The 17655-nt window shown below is 33.1% G+C and overlaps 1 protein-coding gene across 2 annotated transcripts in view; it reads right to left on the bottom strand.

Moving 5' to 3' along the window:
* Positions 1-17655, bottom strand: part of LOC115456137 (transducin beta-like protein 2) — a 77102-nt gene that overhangs the window by 52129 nt on the left and 7318 nt on the right. For both annotated transcript variants that reach the window (XM_030185051.2, XM_030185050.2), the window contains exon 2: positions 17139-17339. In XM_030185051.2, the coding sequence (XP_030040911.1) occupies positions 17139-17339 (201 nt within the window). The remainder of the gene's footprint in view (positions 1-17138; positions 17340-17655) is intronic.

Genomic DNA, 17655 nt, shown 5'->3' on the forward strand with positions numbered 1-17655 from the left:
CTGTACATAGAAACTCCGTTAAGGTAAGTTGAGCAAAAGCCTTCTCACTATCAAACTAGATGGCACAACTAGCAACGACCGTACAATATTTTTTTGTTTAGATATTTAAATTACTTTATGTATAACGCCATAACAAATTAATTACACTGTATTGTGCAAAATAAAGCGATCCTCAACTTTAACATTAATATTCCAATTTATTAATACTCTAATCATAAGATATGTAATTCATATAACGTATTATTTTTAAAGTATTACGATAAGTTCATTGAGTACGAAATGTACGTACAAAATGAATAATAATTTTACGTTTATAGTAAGAGTTACCACCACGTGTGTTCACAGTTCACGGTAAAGCGCATGCGCTCATAACACGTGGTCACAACGTTTACACTCGTTGGTCAAGCGTAACTGTACCGATATCATTACACCGTTTAACATGTTAATGTTAACATTAAGGAATGTTTGGAACGTATTTAAGTATTGATTAAAAAAACAGGTATTTCATCATGAATGCTTTATGTATGGCATTCGCAATTTAAAACTCGCCAATCACAATGAAACAATTATTCCGATGTTGTATTTCGTAAACGAAATCCCTTGACCGGAATTAAAAGAATATTAAAGATTCGTAAAAGCGGTAAGAAGTAGGAGCACAGTTATAAACGTAGGTTTACTAACAGTTGGCACACTCAAATGCACTGAAAGTGAAAGTGGATCTGCCCGTTTAGTTCAACTTGCATTGAGCGCAGGCTAGAACATTTCACCAAGCTTTCCAACATCTAACGGTTGTTCGTACTGTACAAATGGCAAGGTTTTAACTATATCCAATAGAAATTCAATCATAACGCTAACGGATATTTGATAACTACAGGGGTTTCGATGACATACATTACAAATGAGCGAAATATATTGTATCATAGATAAGTTTATCAGAAAATGCGCGTAAAAGATATAGTATACGAGTATTATATCACCCGTTATCAGAAATATCTTGCCGATTTGTGTAGTAAGCCTTTAGGATTTTTGCAAAATAATTATATTTGAGCCATGAGTTTGCTTATAGTGATGTGATAAGTATAACTATATTTATACCGTGTGGGCGAAATATTAAGTAACAATTGTATTTATCGAAATATTAATCATTCCAAGTGATACATCATGTTTTGTGTGCATAGATGACTAAATGTGAATTTAACAATGCGTATTTGGTATGCCAAAGTAACAAACATTCTGAACACGTTAACCAAACTAAATACGGTGACAGTGGCCTCTTCCTCAAAAAATGCTTCAAATAATATTTGACGCAATAATAAGGCGGAATGATTTAAGTGAACTATAGAGAAAGTGCGCAATGAGACAACTTTCGCGACCGAATTCAAGAGAAAGTAGTCCGGAGCGCCGCGTGCATACATTATATCACTTTATCCGACCGAAGGATTATATCACTAGCCATATTGCCTTATGAGATATAAACAGTTTATTATAATATGAATATTTAATTTATGTTTTTCGGCGCGCTCGTAAACATCGGCAATCCGTATTTGTATGCACGCGTTCAAATGAAAATTTACGCTTTCATAACATAATACAGTTATTTGTTGTTTTACTGTTTCCAGACGGACATCCGTTTAGCCGAAGCTTTTGTTAAAATATCTCCTTTCGCTTTCGACGCGCTGGCGCAGCATCCACGGAAGCCGCTCGTGGATTTCAAATTAGCATGTTCGCGTACTAAATACACATTTACAAAAAATAACAATGGAAGGCCACCATATAGTAATACATACAATTGAGGAGATACCAACGTTTACAAGATAAACGTATGCACGTATTTAATGTTTTATATGAGCGATTAAATAGGTAATTTCTATTTACTTCACTAGACGGCATATTTTAACTTTCATTTTATAGATCACAGAAATCAATAGAATTGCAACTAACTTTAAGAATTTAATCCTAGACCAGGTATTGGTCGCAAATCCGTCTCGCGGAAATATTGATTGACCTCATTGTCAAAATACAACGTGATCGCGAAGCTACTTCACCGATCATATCCTTCGATTTGTCTCACTAAATCACTTCTCTTGTCGAGCTCTATTCAACCATTGAACGAGCATTCAAGAGCGACCTTTTATCATACTTCTTATTTCACAAACGATAATGATTTGTTATGATGATATAATTATTATTTATGTAAGTTTAATAGCGTAAAAAAAGTCTAGACTGGTTTACATTTGGACTTGTTTTGTTTTATGAGATTGTACATTGATTAGTCATAAGAATACCTACACTGTGCGCATAGATCATCCTAATACATTGAAAGCAATAGAATATTCGGGCATGGAAGCGATATAGAATGCATTCGTTATCAATTCGCAAATTAAACCAGAAACGGCTCGGTCTTTAAGTGTAGAGTCGACCTCTACGGCGCCAGTCATCGGTGATCTCATAACAAATTTTAGACCACTTCTCACGCGTAGGCGCATGATAATTTTCGATGTCAAAAATCTCATAAAGTCCATTAGATATTAATCAATGTGTCAGCCAAACATGTATATTAAATAAATTAATGAATTCTTAATATTTGTAACAAAATTGCATAAGTTTGCATAAATATAATATTTTACCATATGTAATATATTTATAATAATTTTTGTTTTATATTGTTAGTTAATTTTGTAATAAGTACCTACTCTTTATAACTAATATAGTTATTTATTAAAGGTTCTAGCATAAAAAAATAGATGAAACGCTCTACAATGTTCAGTCTGTAAGACATGAAAGTAGAGATTTTGCAAGAGACAGTCCTCAATTACAATTTCTTTTGGTAAGGCATATTAACATTTTTAATGTAAGCAAGTTGAAATGTTACAAAGAAAACAATAGTTACAAGTACAATCAACGACACGTTTTAACCTTGACATTTGGCTATTTCAATCAACATTATTTTGTAAACAAAGACACCAGATGAGATTATTTCGTCATAAAAATATAGTTTTCCATATTATTGGGTAATACTAGAGACTTATAAATATGAATTACGTTTTATTCTGAAATAAAGAGCGCAATTTTTATCGATTAGAATTGCCATCATCGAAACAAAATATGATAATAGAGGCTGGAAACATGTATAAGTCTCATTCTCTTATATAAATTATTTCATCCACGAAGACTCGCCCCACTACCTTTTGAGCGCAGGTGTTGCGAGGCGTCGCGAGGTAACAGAGTCTGTTCCAAGCACTGTCCACGACGCTATCCAACGTTCTGTGCGTGTACTATGCCGCTCATGCACACTGCAAGCGATTAAGGAAAATAGTGGGGTGCGTCTTCGTGGATGAAATAATATATACCTCACGCTATCTTGGGTTTGGTATGAAAAAATTCGCTATCTTTATCTAACCTAACCCAAAATTTATTATTACCGATAGATATTTTCCTCGTATTATGACTGAAGATACGCATCGGTCATGAGGTCATTAAAGCGGGCTATCCGTCAATATCGTATTAAATATTTTTTTGTATTACGCATTATTCATTCGTACTACATTTCAACGGATATAGTAATATCGATTTAATCGGTGTTCCACTGATGATTTCCTACATTATAAAAATAGACATTATGTTCTTATCTTCCTTTATAAGGACAATAAATCGAGGAAACTTTATTATGGTCTTTTTTTGTCAGAGCAGCACATACTTATCTCATGTTTAAAGGAAAATCGTATCTCAAGACAGAATTGAACATAAAAATAACAATAATACACCAGTTCCCTTCAACCCTGATAAAATTATTAATACCAACTGTATGCATATATATCGATGGCTGTATGTATATTGGTCGGAACAATACGCAAGGCAAACCATATGGCACGTAGGCCCCAGACCTTACAAAAGCTTATACAAACTTCGCCAACTCTGCAGTACCAAATGATTCATTTATATATTGGCAACTTACATGAAACCGAATTAATTAAAGGTATGTTTCATTAAGTTAACTGGCAACTTAAGCTACTGATAAAACATTTCTTCAGTTCATTTAAAAAGTAAATGAGTATATACAATTAAAGCGGACAATTTATATTATTTTTACAACGTATATATTGGAAATTAAAATTCTGTATATAGATTGCTATTACTGCAATCACTTTTTAATGTACGATGGATAAATATTGGAAACAGTTTCATAGGCTGTATAATATTATTTAATGTGGAAAAACATACGAGCATTAATTGTTCGAAACCAATAAAGATGAAATTCCCCGATGGAAGGCAAACAAAGCTACTATAATCAAACATCGATATAATGAGCTATTTTTAAAAAGTCCATATATAAAAAGCTGGTTCTATGTTACAAGCAATGTTTTATATAATTGGATTAAAAAGAGAGATAACTATTCAAGCACTCCTCCCTCTATATCGACCATACCAACAAAATTTATAGAAACGATAACGCAGCGGGTTGCGTCGTAATTGTCTGGGTGTGCGCTACATAAACTTCAATACAAGTTGACAAGCCATACACAATACTAACTGTCATATACTTGTTAAACAGTAAATTCAGTGTCGTCGACATGTCACGTAGAGGTGTGTACTCGGTTTATTTCCGTAGAGCGACGTGAGAGGCGTGGATTTCATTTGTGCATTACATCGTATGTGTCTTCTAGAAACATAATGCTCTTGGCACTATTGTTCAGTAAGCGAGATTTGAAGTATGATAGTAATTGATAATGACAGAGTTGTGCCAAATGTTTGCAAGTACAAAATGAACACGATGTTAAATTAAGTAGCCGTTAGGAATAATAGACTATTCTAGAGAGCCATTGAACTTGCTTAAATATGGCGATGAAACAATGCGGAACTTTTGTGATCTGAACACGATCATTCATACAACATCCCAGACTGACGCATACGAAAGAAGAAAAGGCGAAAGCCAGAGATAATTCTAAAATTAGTTTACGGATAGTTAGATAGAAAGTGAACTGAATTAGTGTTAACGTAAAAAATCGGCAATTTCATCTTATGCTATCGGCGGAATAGATTGTACACTGGTATGCGCTACTAAATAAGTGTTTAAATTGTAGTTAGCTTTGCCATATGATATCATGCGATTGAGTAACTTTGGTGTAATAATTATCGCATTGCCAGGAAATCTACAATCAATGAAGATGAAGGCGAAACGTATTGTGAGATAACGTACGTTAGCATAACAATGTGTTGTTTCAATATGCTTTTACAACGTCAGTACAATTGTGTATTGCGGAAGTAACATGGGCTTTGAGTAGGGGATCTATTTTAGAACCGGAAAATCATGCATTTATATATTTGTGTATGAAATTATTGAGTCAATAGGCGTTTAATACCTTGAATATGTTAGACGTGTTTACAAACTTTATTAGTTTGAATAACAAATAACAATTTTATTATGTAACTTTTTTCTTATAATGTGACTAAAACGCATTCGCCTCGCGATCGCTTTATAGAAATAGGAATAACATAATGCTAGTGCTACGTATCATAATTATTTTCAGATAAAATTACCGATTAACATTAAAATGCCGAACCTTTTTAAAACTTAAAGTACTTTGTGCACTTTATCAAGATATTTAAATGCAAAACATATTCCAGTTTGGACCAGAACGTTAAAAATAACAAACTCCTAAACAAGCAAAACCTTTAACAAAATGAATCGCATTTATCTTATCAGCTACAATAAATATTGAAGATAAGAAGGGTAAGAATACATCCGACAGTAATTGTTACTTTTGCAACATTAACTAAACGCATCAACTTAGAAATATCTTACGCTGTTTGAGTGCATTTCAAAATCTTGTAACTTTATTATCATTACATAAAAATATTAAAATATATTATTGTCATAGTCTTCAAGCTATTTGGCATATACTTTAATTTATTGAATTTGTCAGAAATACTTTTAAACGCTAAAATCCTCACATACTATAATCATTATATCACGAATCATTCATTATTTTATCAAATATAGCGACTGAGACGATATAAAAGTAGTGCGCACTAGTTCTAAAGTCCACGTGTTTAGAAATTAAGACGACATACACATGTCCTTGGATATGCCAAAAGGGCGATTAGGGCACAGATATCGTTCAATGATATCTTCTATTTTATGATTGTGTACGTCTACACGTTAGGTATCTACTGCGGCGTTGAAATAAAACTCAATGGTCGGTAGAATAAACTTGCATAATTGCAGATTCACAATACGAAAATTAATGTAGTTACCGATCGCTATTCACACGAAAGACTCGTCAAAGTAAATAGTTCCAAGTAACCTTCAAGGTTCAACGTAAAATCACCAGATATTGAAAGGAATAAATTGAATTACAATACATTTGCCAAGTTTCATGGGTTTAAATATATATTGGACATCACGCGTAACCATTACAAAATTTACCTTCACAACTTTCACATTTCTGTTGGTTCAAAGAAGTAACATTATTATTTCCAACATTGTATTTGTAAAAGTCGCACCACATTCGATATACTAAACCACCAAAACAAAAGGCGGTTTATGATCGCGCCAGGCGCTAGCGAACCTTGCGAATCGTAATAATGCTCGATGTAATTACAGAAACGGTAATCGACTACAAGTGTCAAGGCAATCGTCCACTTCTGATGAGCATAGACGCCGTTTAATTAGGGAATGGTAAATTCGTATAGTTAATTTTCGTTATAAACGTTTGGAGTTTTAAATGCAAATTTAATTGGCTATTTTATAGTGTTATCGGATCTTTAATACAAATCTGCGGAATGAAACCAATTATTTTAATTCGATATAAATGCGATAATACATCAGCAAACTTGTTATTTTAATAAATTGTATTATAAAAATATATATTCATAAGAAAATACACACGTTCTACCTTCACAGTATTTTTACTTTCACATACATAATATATTCAACTGGTGTAAAACGCAATAATTTATAATATTAACATCAAATTCAACACTACAGCACACAGAGCCTAAAAACAACTACACACAAAATATCACAGGAAATACAAAAATAAGGAAACTACACGAACACAAGAAGAAAAATGAACAAGACCAAAAACACACCAAGAAAGTCCGCAATAATTCCAGAGGTCGCAACGTCACGCGGCAAGCAGCATGTCAGACAACTCGGTCATTCTGACCATCATGATTTAATGATCTATTGTGTTTTTATAATGCGAGATCGAGAGATCGGAAAACTGCCACATCACTGAAGACTACGACTAATTAGAAAAAAAGTATATTGTTACCAAGAAGACCGGTGACAACGAACTAACCGAAGTACCTTGGCAGCTAATGTAAACGAACTTGCGCAAAAAAAATATACGTGAACGAGAATAAAAAAAGTAATTCTGATCATACAAGGCTACAGTTTTAGGGTTACATGTTTGGAATAAAAAATCCAAGAGAGAATTACACCAATTTGTATATCATGTCTATTCCGAGTGGCAGTGGAGTCGGGTTTTTGTAATATGCTCCGTTCTTAAGGTCACCAAGACTACTGGTCAGTGTAATTGCTGGACTTTATCTAATATCTTAAGGTGACCAATGTAGAGAAATCCCATGCACAACTTGTAATTCATAATTGCGGGCGATGTTTTTAGTATATGGATCGTCCTTGGCTAGCTTGAATTTGTATTAAATAGCTAAAAAGAATTTTATTCTATATAAATTCCTTTTTGAATTTGTAATGACCATGCTACGGAACACACCACGAGCTATTCCTTACGCTTGTCCATTTTTCTAAATTGCATCGTGTGATGAGTAAGCTCGTGCCAATCTTCTCCTACATAGCTATTAGTTTAAACATATTCTTATAAAACTGTGACTAACGCTAAGGTCGACGTTCGTTCTATAAATAAGGACATACTATATTAGTCCTAGTACTAACTTCTATTGCCGATGACACACACACACACACACACAATCATGCCTTTAATAACCGAAGGGGTGGGCAGAGACGCAATAGGTCACTAGCACACATGATGTGATAGAGGACGAGTCTGTCGGGCATAAATACTGAGTAGAAAATTCTAATATCACTTTGCCCGAACCAAGATTCGAACCCGAAACCTCAGCATTGTAGTCGTAACGTACACTACGCCACCGAGGCAGCCGAGTATTAGCGATGATTTTTTATTATTTTAGTACCGTTTTTTAAATAAAGAATTATGATCATCAAAAATATCCTATGATATCAAAAAATATCACGAGTACAAAATGACACCAAAGATCTCTTAAGATTACTAGAAAAAATGATTCCGATTCGCAGACATCTATGACAATCCTAATCCCCTCACAGTTCTAAATACTAAGGTGAGTTCTCAAGTGCAGGCCCACTTTTATCAAATTGTAGATATTTATCCTCGTGCGGCGGGTATTCATTTGTTGTGATGCGAATCAAAAATATAATAATCTGACAACGGTTGACTTGAAAAATATATTGTAAGCAATATAAAAAATCAGATCAGTGTTTGTACTAATACTTGGAGCTAAGCTTTATGCTTATTATTTGAAAGAAATTCATCAGACACTTATATTTCATTCAATCAGTGTCTAACTTACGTTAAACCTTCCCAGTTATTTTTTTTAAAAGACAAACAAGAATAATTTTTACCTCATCTAAGAAAAACTTAGGTAAAACAACAATGACTCTTTTTATCCTCAAATTAATCTAAGAATATTTAATTTTTATGTACTTTTTTGGACGACCTCGCATTATTTGCTCGTTCAAATAGTCTCTCAAAAATAAATACTGTAACTGACTGAGTGACGCTATTAACACACATTAAATGTTATAATTGAATGCAGAACAATGAAGACCGTTCGTTCAAATAATAAACATTTCATACAAACTTTAAAATTAATACCTGATTATCGCAAAACAAATGGATTAATTATTATCATATCGTGTACTAGGTTTTCCTCGTGACAACGCCCGTGAAGAAGATTTTCCTCGTATGAATACAAAAATTCCAACATGCGTTTATCTGGGATAAAAACTGGCGTATTGTTAATCAAGGATTTGGTATATCCGTACATTAAGTCGATACTAGTACAAATTCACAATTGCCACATAGAAAGGGTCAAACAGGAGAAATATAATTTGCACATGCAAAATTGCCCATCTATTGACAATGAGCGCATGACTTAACTATCAAGCAGCGCCTACATTGCCGACACGAATTTCTACTTTTGCCAGTTACACCTATCGCGTGCGTAAGTACCGCTTTGAAACTAGGAATAAGTACTACATATGTTACGAAACGTGTATAACACAAATGCATAACGTGGTCACGGCACGACCAAAGAAAGCAGTATTTTTGTATGAAACGTTTAACGCGTGCAGTATTACATAATTAGCTGCATTTTAAACGGTATCAATTCTAGCTATTAATATTGCTTTCGATTGTGAATAGCATTAACCGTCAATAAATACGATGCTTCATGTTAATTTATCAACAAATACCATATAAGATATTGGCTTAATTGATTCACTGAAAGTAGAAATACAAGTATCTTGTTAGGATTTCATTTTACAGCATTATGTTAGAAGGCTATTGCGTAACCGTTATAGGAAGTAGGAAACACTTTCTTCCGCCATCAAGAAATGCTTCGACTAAGTGATCGGCTTAGAAATTTACTATCACATGAAATATTGATTATACTCCACCATACATTAGAGAATACAGTATGTGTTCACTACGTATTATTTGTTATTCAAATAATTGAGTTATAATCTACATGTATAAATGTTACATATTATTAAAAAAAAACACGAATCGTTGAAAATGAACTCACGCAGGCAATGGTTATTAATAAACTATCGTAGTTGGCAGTGTTTATGATTTTCCTATATAACTACCGCAAATTGGAGTATTAAGATGATTTGTCCGATTACGCTTACTAGAACGGCCTGGGTTCCTATTACCAACTAACTAACCATCAATACATTTCCAGTATAGACGGCCTGGGTTATTACTATTACCAGTACCAAACATCAATACATTTGCAGTCCAAGACGTTAACTGCTAAAAAACTATATTGGCCGCTTAATATTCTGCACGAAAAGGCGTACACGTCATCAAGTCGTCACTATTAGGAAGTACAATAAAGCGAACCAAGGTTGAGCGTGGTGATGCGACACAATGATAATTCTTATCATTTATATACTGCGTTTAACTAACGATTAACACTTTTATGTAGTATTATATTTATTATTTTAATATTTATTGTGTAATATTTTGATTGGAATATAAAAAGATTTTACTACTACGTCAATGACTAAAAAAGGTATTTTACGTAGTGAAAAAAAAGAAAACTTTCTCCCTATACTAAAAATTGACTGCGTATTTACACTTAACAAATACTGAATAGGAAAAAATAAAAATCGAATTTAGATTATAATTAAGGAATATATTTTATAAAGATGTCGGAACTCATTGAAGTGTACTTGAGTTTAAAACAATATCAAATCATACAAATCATGGCCTAAAAGAATCTGTCAATAAACCATTAATGTAATACAAACTATTTTTCATCATTTAGCGTAAATGTTTATTTTTTACAATCAGATGGTTGCTAAAATAAATATGAGTCAATTATGTAAAACAAGAAAAACACTTCATGTGGATCATTCTTTACAATCCACTTTAAAAACAAACATATCGTTTTAATATTACTGAATATTCAAAACAGAATGTAACGCGATGCGGTCACAATGTGTCGCTACAAGCAATTAAACATTTCGACTACCATTATATAACAAAATGCCTTTGGTAAAGCTTTATTATGGCATATACTTTACAAGTTATAACCAATATTTATGATTTGACGTGAAGTAAAACGAGTAGAAGATAACTGTAGTCAAATAAATTTATACATAGTCAAAACCGTTATAGTAACTGATTGTATTGGAGTTTTTCAACTTTAATTTAGAGATATTAAATTATGCATGATACTTGATATGTAAGAACAATTATTATAATCTCAAAACCTGGGAACGTCTTACAAAAATTCACACATACATTAATTTAAACATAACATTGTATAACTAAATTATTTTAAAAATAATGAAACATAAAAATGTATGAAAATATACACGATATTATTTCGTAAAATCTTCAGCTATATTTAACAATTAATGTTTCAATACATCAATTTACGTACAAAGAAGCTAATTTTGATGCAATAGTCAAAAACACTAATGGAAGATATTATTGTGCATCAGCTTACATGTATTTATTTTGTCTAGCGAGGCGTGTCAAAACATCCGAAATGATATCATCACCTCATACATATAAATCACTGGTAGCAAAGAATATAATTTCAATTAGGATAATAAATTAAGGAAAATATTTCTAATCATGAATTTAATCAAATGTATGGGTATTTCCAGATTTCCTTCACCGCATCATTAAAATGTAGAACAATTCTCCTAGCTATCGCTTCTACCAATAATACTGGCTTTTTTAAATTAAATTCGTAGAAACTTTTTCGCAATAGTACATGGTTCTGGCGAGCTCCCAGAGTTACAACGAATCTTGCTAGTCAACATTTAAATTTTATTACAACGCACTTTTCATTAAATGTAATGAAGATATTTTGCCGTGCTTAAATTAAAAATATATTTTTATCATACAGCAAGAAGCGCATTAAAATGTGTCATAAATACAAAAATAAAAATAATAGTTTTTACCTTTTCTTATTCTATCATAATTTAAAAAAATAGGTGATAGAAAATATATCTAAAACAAACCTAACTAATAGAACCAAGGACCTAATTACAAATCAAATGGCCGTGGTTTTGAAAAATCTGCCAATCTCTGTTTATTTTAGCAAGCAGTAAATAACCTTATTCCAAAGATAAACTATTAAATGCTATCGTAGAAGTGCGAATTGTCAATTTTCTAGGCAATAATTTTATTCTAACTCAGTAACTTCACTACAACTGATAGTGAAGCCCAAAGAGTGTGTCGACTTACAAGGGTGGATCCCTAATGTAACATTATTCCATATAACCTCAACCTGTGTGTTAACCATTGAAGGTCGGGAACATGTGGCTCAGTGTAATCAAGAGGCAGTCACGGCTCGGGTGCATCGTACACAGCGCGCGATGACGCGTGAAGCATGACCATGGAGCGACCTAGGGCGACCGTCCTCGCCGCTCTGCCCGACCATAACGACGTTTTATTGATACGACACTTAAACACCTTTGTTCCGGAACAATATAGGTATCATTCGGACACCATTGAATACGATATATTTAATTTGATAATTTAAATCGAATAGTGAGATGGAATTATAGATTATTTCATGTCTAGTCAAATATAGTGTAAAAATTAATGTTTGTTCGTATTTGATGAGCTACCAGACCGCATTGGATTGAGATGTAACTTTGTGAACTTATTGCTAAATAACGCGCATATTGTCAATAACGTTAATCTCCGAAACCACCTAACCAATCTCAATAAAATATTGTGAATCTGTTTATTTGGATTGAGCTTGTTTCATAAGATAGCTTCGGGGCGGAAATGTAGAAGTTTTTTCGAAATCTAAAAAAAATCATATAGTGCTCATAAAATGCTGTTTACGTAGAAGACGTTTAGTGACCTCTGCCGGGCCCACTAGTTCTTAATACAAATGAATCATGGTGGAATCTTCCACAGACAAAAATACGGTCGACATGGGAAATTGTTATTCCAAAGATAAAGCTTCCTAGTGACGTTTTCCTGCAACGTGTGAGCATGAATACCTCTTAACATAACATTCTATATTTTTTTTTAAAATACATAATATTCCACACTGTTTGACGATTAACTGGAATGTGCACGATATTTAAAAAAAAAACTAAAGAAGAAAGAAATATCAAATCATATTCAACACACAACCCCTGTATAAAGATACAATATGTGCCAGTTACATTATAAAATTCAATATTCACTTTTAATGTGGAAAGAAGCTTTTTTTAAACAATCTTTGGGAAACATGTAGTTACATGTATCGATTTGCAAGAAGCGTAAATGTTGACAATAAAAGTTGGTAATAAAACAGAGATATATAGAAAATAGCGTTTTATGGTATCAATATGTTAGGAATAAAATAATTGGTTTGTTTACGTAGGTAACTCATGGAAATTTTATATAAAAAAAAGATGAAGTCTGTGCCAGTTCATTGAACTTTTAAGTTGCATAGCTTTTAAAATTATAGAAATAAACAAGTTTTTCTATGGCCAACTTATTTCGTATTGCTCGATGACCGTTTATTTAAAAAAGGAAAAATGCAACCGTTATAATATAGCCCTATGCCACAAATATTATAAATTTAAATATTTGTATACTTTACTGTAGTCTTTTCCTTTAGTATTCAAAACAATATGAGAACTTCTATATGTTAAATTTGCAAACTAACTGAAATAATGTTTGAGTAGTCATTACTAACGAGAATAATAACTGTATTTCTAAATGATTACAATCTTGATATTAACGTTCTAACCACAACGTCTTTAGATAATTTGGCACACTGGTTCCGACGTGCTTCGTACGGAACGTCTATTAAATGTAGATTATATTCATTTTCTGGGAATACAATAATCACGAATCTTGCCCGTAAATACAATATTTGCAATAACATTCGGCAGCCAAAAACCATTAAACGTAGACAAAGCTATCGTGATTTCCATAGCATATAGTTATCTTAGTCACAAATTATGATTCAGTGTGTGTTCTTTATGGTCCGAGCCTTCCGTGGCGCGGTTACCCGTTTGTTCATAATGCCAATGATTATGGTTATGCGACTTATTTCGTCAATGAATCAGCATTTCAGCAAACCGTTGCAAAGGTTAACGATGCACATTAAAGAGAAACTGCGGATAGTTGTGCAACAAGAGAGTTTAAATATGACCTGCGTTTCATTTTGTTTTATTATTGTCAGGTTACATACTGTTTTCCGTATGTTAATTTTCCTTATGTTACAATGACCAGGTAAAATTATAGATGAAAATAACTATTTAAGTCAACTTACAAACGTTTGTTATGTTTTGAAACGAAGTAAAGATATTAAATATGAAATATTATGCCAATTCGTGAAAATTTCAAGAATCAACATAAAAAAAGATCACATCAAAATAGTCAATGGTTACAAAAACGACGCAAATAATGACAGAAAAAAGAGACTGACAATAATACGCTTCAATTATAAAACCGGTTTAATTATAATTATGTTTATACATGCATATATATTCAATTTAATTAACTAGCACACGTGTTTCGAAGCGTAGAATATGTTATTTCAATAGTTGTTTAGCCAATACGTTAACAGAAACTACAAAATTTAAAACAAATAGAGAAAAGCAAACTGTTAAATTGGGGTTTTTATTGTTTAACAAAAGGCCAACGGCGACAACACACTAGCTGCGGCATATTAATCGGATTCTTTTTTATGTTTAACATTACGACCCAGTTTCTAAACATTGTAAACAAAGCCTGAACAGGGTCGCAGACGATTTGGCGAGGTGAGCGACCCCGGTATCACACGATCATTCCGGTTACAAGCTTATCGCTACGTCACTCAACACTCACGTAGCAACTAGAGCGCAAAACTGATTTTTCATAGATTTTGTCCATTCATTCCGACATAGCCATATTACGCGACCGCTTTACATAACTGCCCTGCTCTCCATTATGAACGTTTATTAGGTCATGATTCATGACAGGATTAAGCGATTTTTTTATGATTACTCAAAATAATAAATATGAATTCGCGATACAAAAACCAGATTGCCACGATAATAATTGACGAGATTAGCAAAAATAAAATATAGCAGTACACGTGCGTCTCGGTGCGTCTGTTTCCAAATTATTTGGGCTGCCCCAATATTAGGACAGATTAAATCTAATTCATTTATCATAATTCCCGTACGAATAAATTACATAACGATATCTGCAACACATCAAATTATTTGATGATACGTATACCTACATTTGAGCTTATTATGCGCTTGTTTAACATTTTTACCACACATATTTGCATACAGCCTTGATCATGAAAACAAGTTTAAGACCTTCGATACCTGAATTAAGGCAATAATTAGCATGTTTTAACGTATTCATCGTGTGTCTACGGAAATGGTTACTCATTTTAATACAAAACATGTTTCGAAGATAGTGAATAGAACTTAAAACTATTGTACGAATTCACATTGGACTTTTATTCCATATTTTTGCATAGTTTTAGTTCTTGATTAACCTATAAAAGCAAAGCTAGAAACCTACACTGACATACAGCTGAAGATGATTGTTTTTTCGATGATTTTTTTTAACTTTTTGCAATATTCTTAAAATTCTTTAATAAGAGAAAGCTACATTATCCCTTTGCACTATATGCTACTTTTTATTCCCGGAACGGACTTTTGTCCCGAGAAAAAATGGTAACGCGTTTGACTGCGCGGCGCGTCCCGAGCAGAAGCTAATAGGTAATAAAGAAACAGTTTCCAAATATTCCTTCACAATTATATTAAAGGACCTTTAAGGCGAAATAAACAATGGAATGATTTATAAAGTTTCAGGTATAATTCTAAATGCCAACCGCAGTTAAAGGGTTAAGACATCAAGAAGATATTCCAAGACAGATCTCTTTGAAGACACAGAAAACTACGTCGAATTTGGTAAACATTGAGACGCGATATTAAATGACTATGCGGGTTTGACCGAATTACCATGCGCCACTCACTCAGTATCATTTTTAGATCGTAATAAACATCACGCTACAAATTCAGAAACTAGGTAAATAATCAATTACAACGCCTTTCACTTAAAACCTACTTATAGAGTTTCTGATGTTTTTTGTTCACTATTACATGCAACAATCATGGGCGATTCAGTAACGTAACGTCGCCTAAAAGAAAAATAGTTTCATTTCTTATCTAACTATATTTCGGGGTAATTCCAGATTGATAATTAACAGCCGTGGGGCGACTTCGACCGGGGGACCTCCAAATTACACATAACAGTAGCATAGCGGCGGCTAACTCAAGGCCTCGGACGGAAGGCCAGACGCTTCCTCGTGCAACCATCAGAAAAACTTTCAACGGTTCCGCACAAAATATTTTGCGATAAGACGAAATCAAAACTATACCAACACCGTTTATCAGATGGTTGCACGATAAACGCGTGATAAACAAGTTGAACACAGTACTGTCTCGACAATTATACGTTCGGTTCGTTAGTTTCTAATGTTAATGTTGAACTATTCATAAAGGAAATTATAAAATATTCTTGACAGTGCTGCGATCAACTGTAGCTTCAAGTCAAATTTTCCAACAAGTAAAAAACACAGCACTTAAGAAAACATATAACGGTATATTTATAATGTGATAGCCAAACGTACAACTTCAACTCCCATTATGCTAATGTTATTGAATAAAATAAAATCTGGTAATAATTTAACGGTTTCGTCACTTGTTGGAAACACGACACGTATCCTGTGTTTTATTGAGATGACAACCAATTTACGTATATTCGCAAATGTTCAGGCACGTGTCTTATTCGCATTTATAATTCAACTGTTCGCAATTAGACTTATTTTTTGCCATCTCATTAAGTACACAATGCCCACAAAAATATTTATAATTATATTCTTATACTATATACCAGGAAAGTATGATTTGCGTTTAAGTAATACTTTATAATCTTTCTTATCTTGGAAAAAAACGTTTACTTCCGTGATATATTTTAAGATGGCCTCATGTTCACCATTATCAGTTTTAAATGTTAAGCAAATAATTCAAAGTATCAAAACATCTTAAACGCAATTAAAAATATGCAAAAGAACGGAAATGAAAAATAATTCCGACACGAGATGATGTCTAAAGTGTTGCGTTAATTACTTAATTCATGTGAAAATGTGGCCATTATAACGTCAAGTTGTTCAACATAAATTATACTACTTAACAACTATTAATTAATATTAGCAACTTGCTTTTATCAAAGTCGATAGTCAAGATCAAGCGCGGGATGGCCGCGATGTCTCCGCTTAGCGGTACACGATGACTTTTAATATTTTCTATCGGTTGTGATAAAAGATTTTATATACGATAAAATTTAGCAACTTACCATCACAGGTAGCGGCCATAAACTTGCCGTTGGCAGAGAAGTCCACTAGCAGAACTGTTCCGGGGTGACCCTTGAGATTCTTTAGGAGCCATGGATGGCTGTATTCAGTCTTCCCTTTCCACGGCACTCGTTTCTTGTTTTTCGCACCAGAGCGCGCCTCGGTGGATGTAGTCTCTGTGACGGTTTCTTCTGTGGGAGCTCCTGTAAACACACCAATAATTCAATGAAGTTTTTTGAGATAGTATGGGAATACGTACAATCGTATCGGTGTGGTGTCGATTAATAAAATAATAACACCAACATTTGAGTACACTTCAATAGTTTATACAAAGATAACCGTTGAGAACATCAAAACATAATACTTTTGTATTGTTTGACCAACGGGATTTTACGTGTCCATTCCGTCTAATCTGAATAATTTTCGAGAATATTAGTAATACATAATAAATTATAAGCCCTATTTTAAAAGTGGAACCGAAGGGCGCATTGTGAGTAGTTAGGCCCTTCGTCCAACATA

Source organism: Manduca sexta, chromosome 14 (genome assembly GCF_014839805.1).
Source record: "Manduca sexta isolate Smith_Timp_Sample1 chromosome 14, JHU_Msex_v1.0, whole genome shotgun sequence".
Lineage (NCBI taxonomy): Eukaryota > Metazoa > Arthropoda > Insecta > Lepidoptera > Sphingidae > Manduca > Manduca sexta.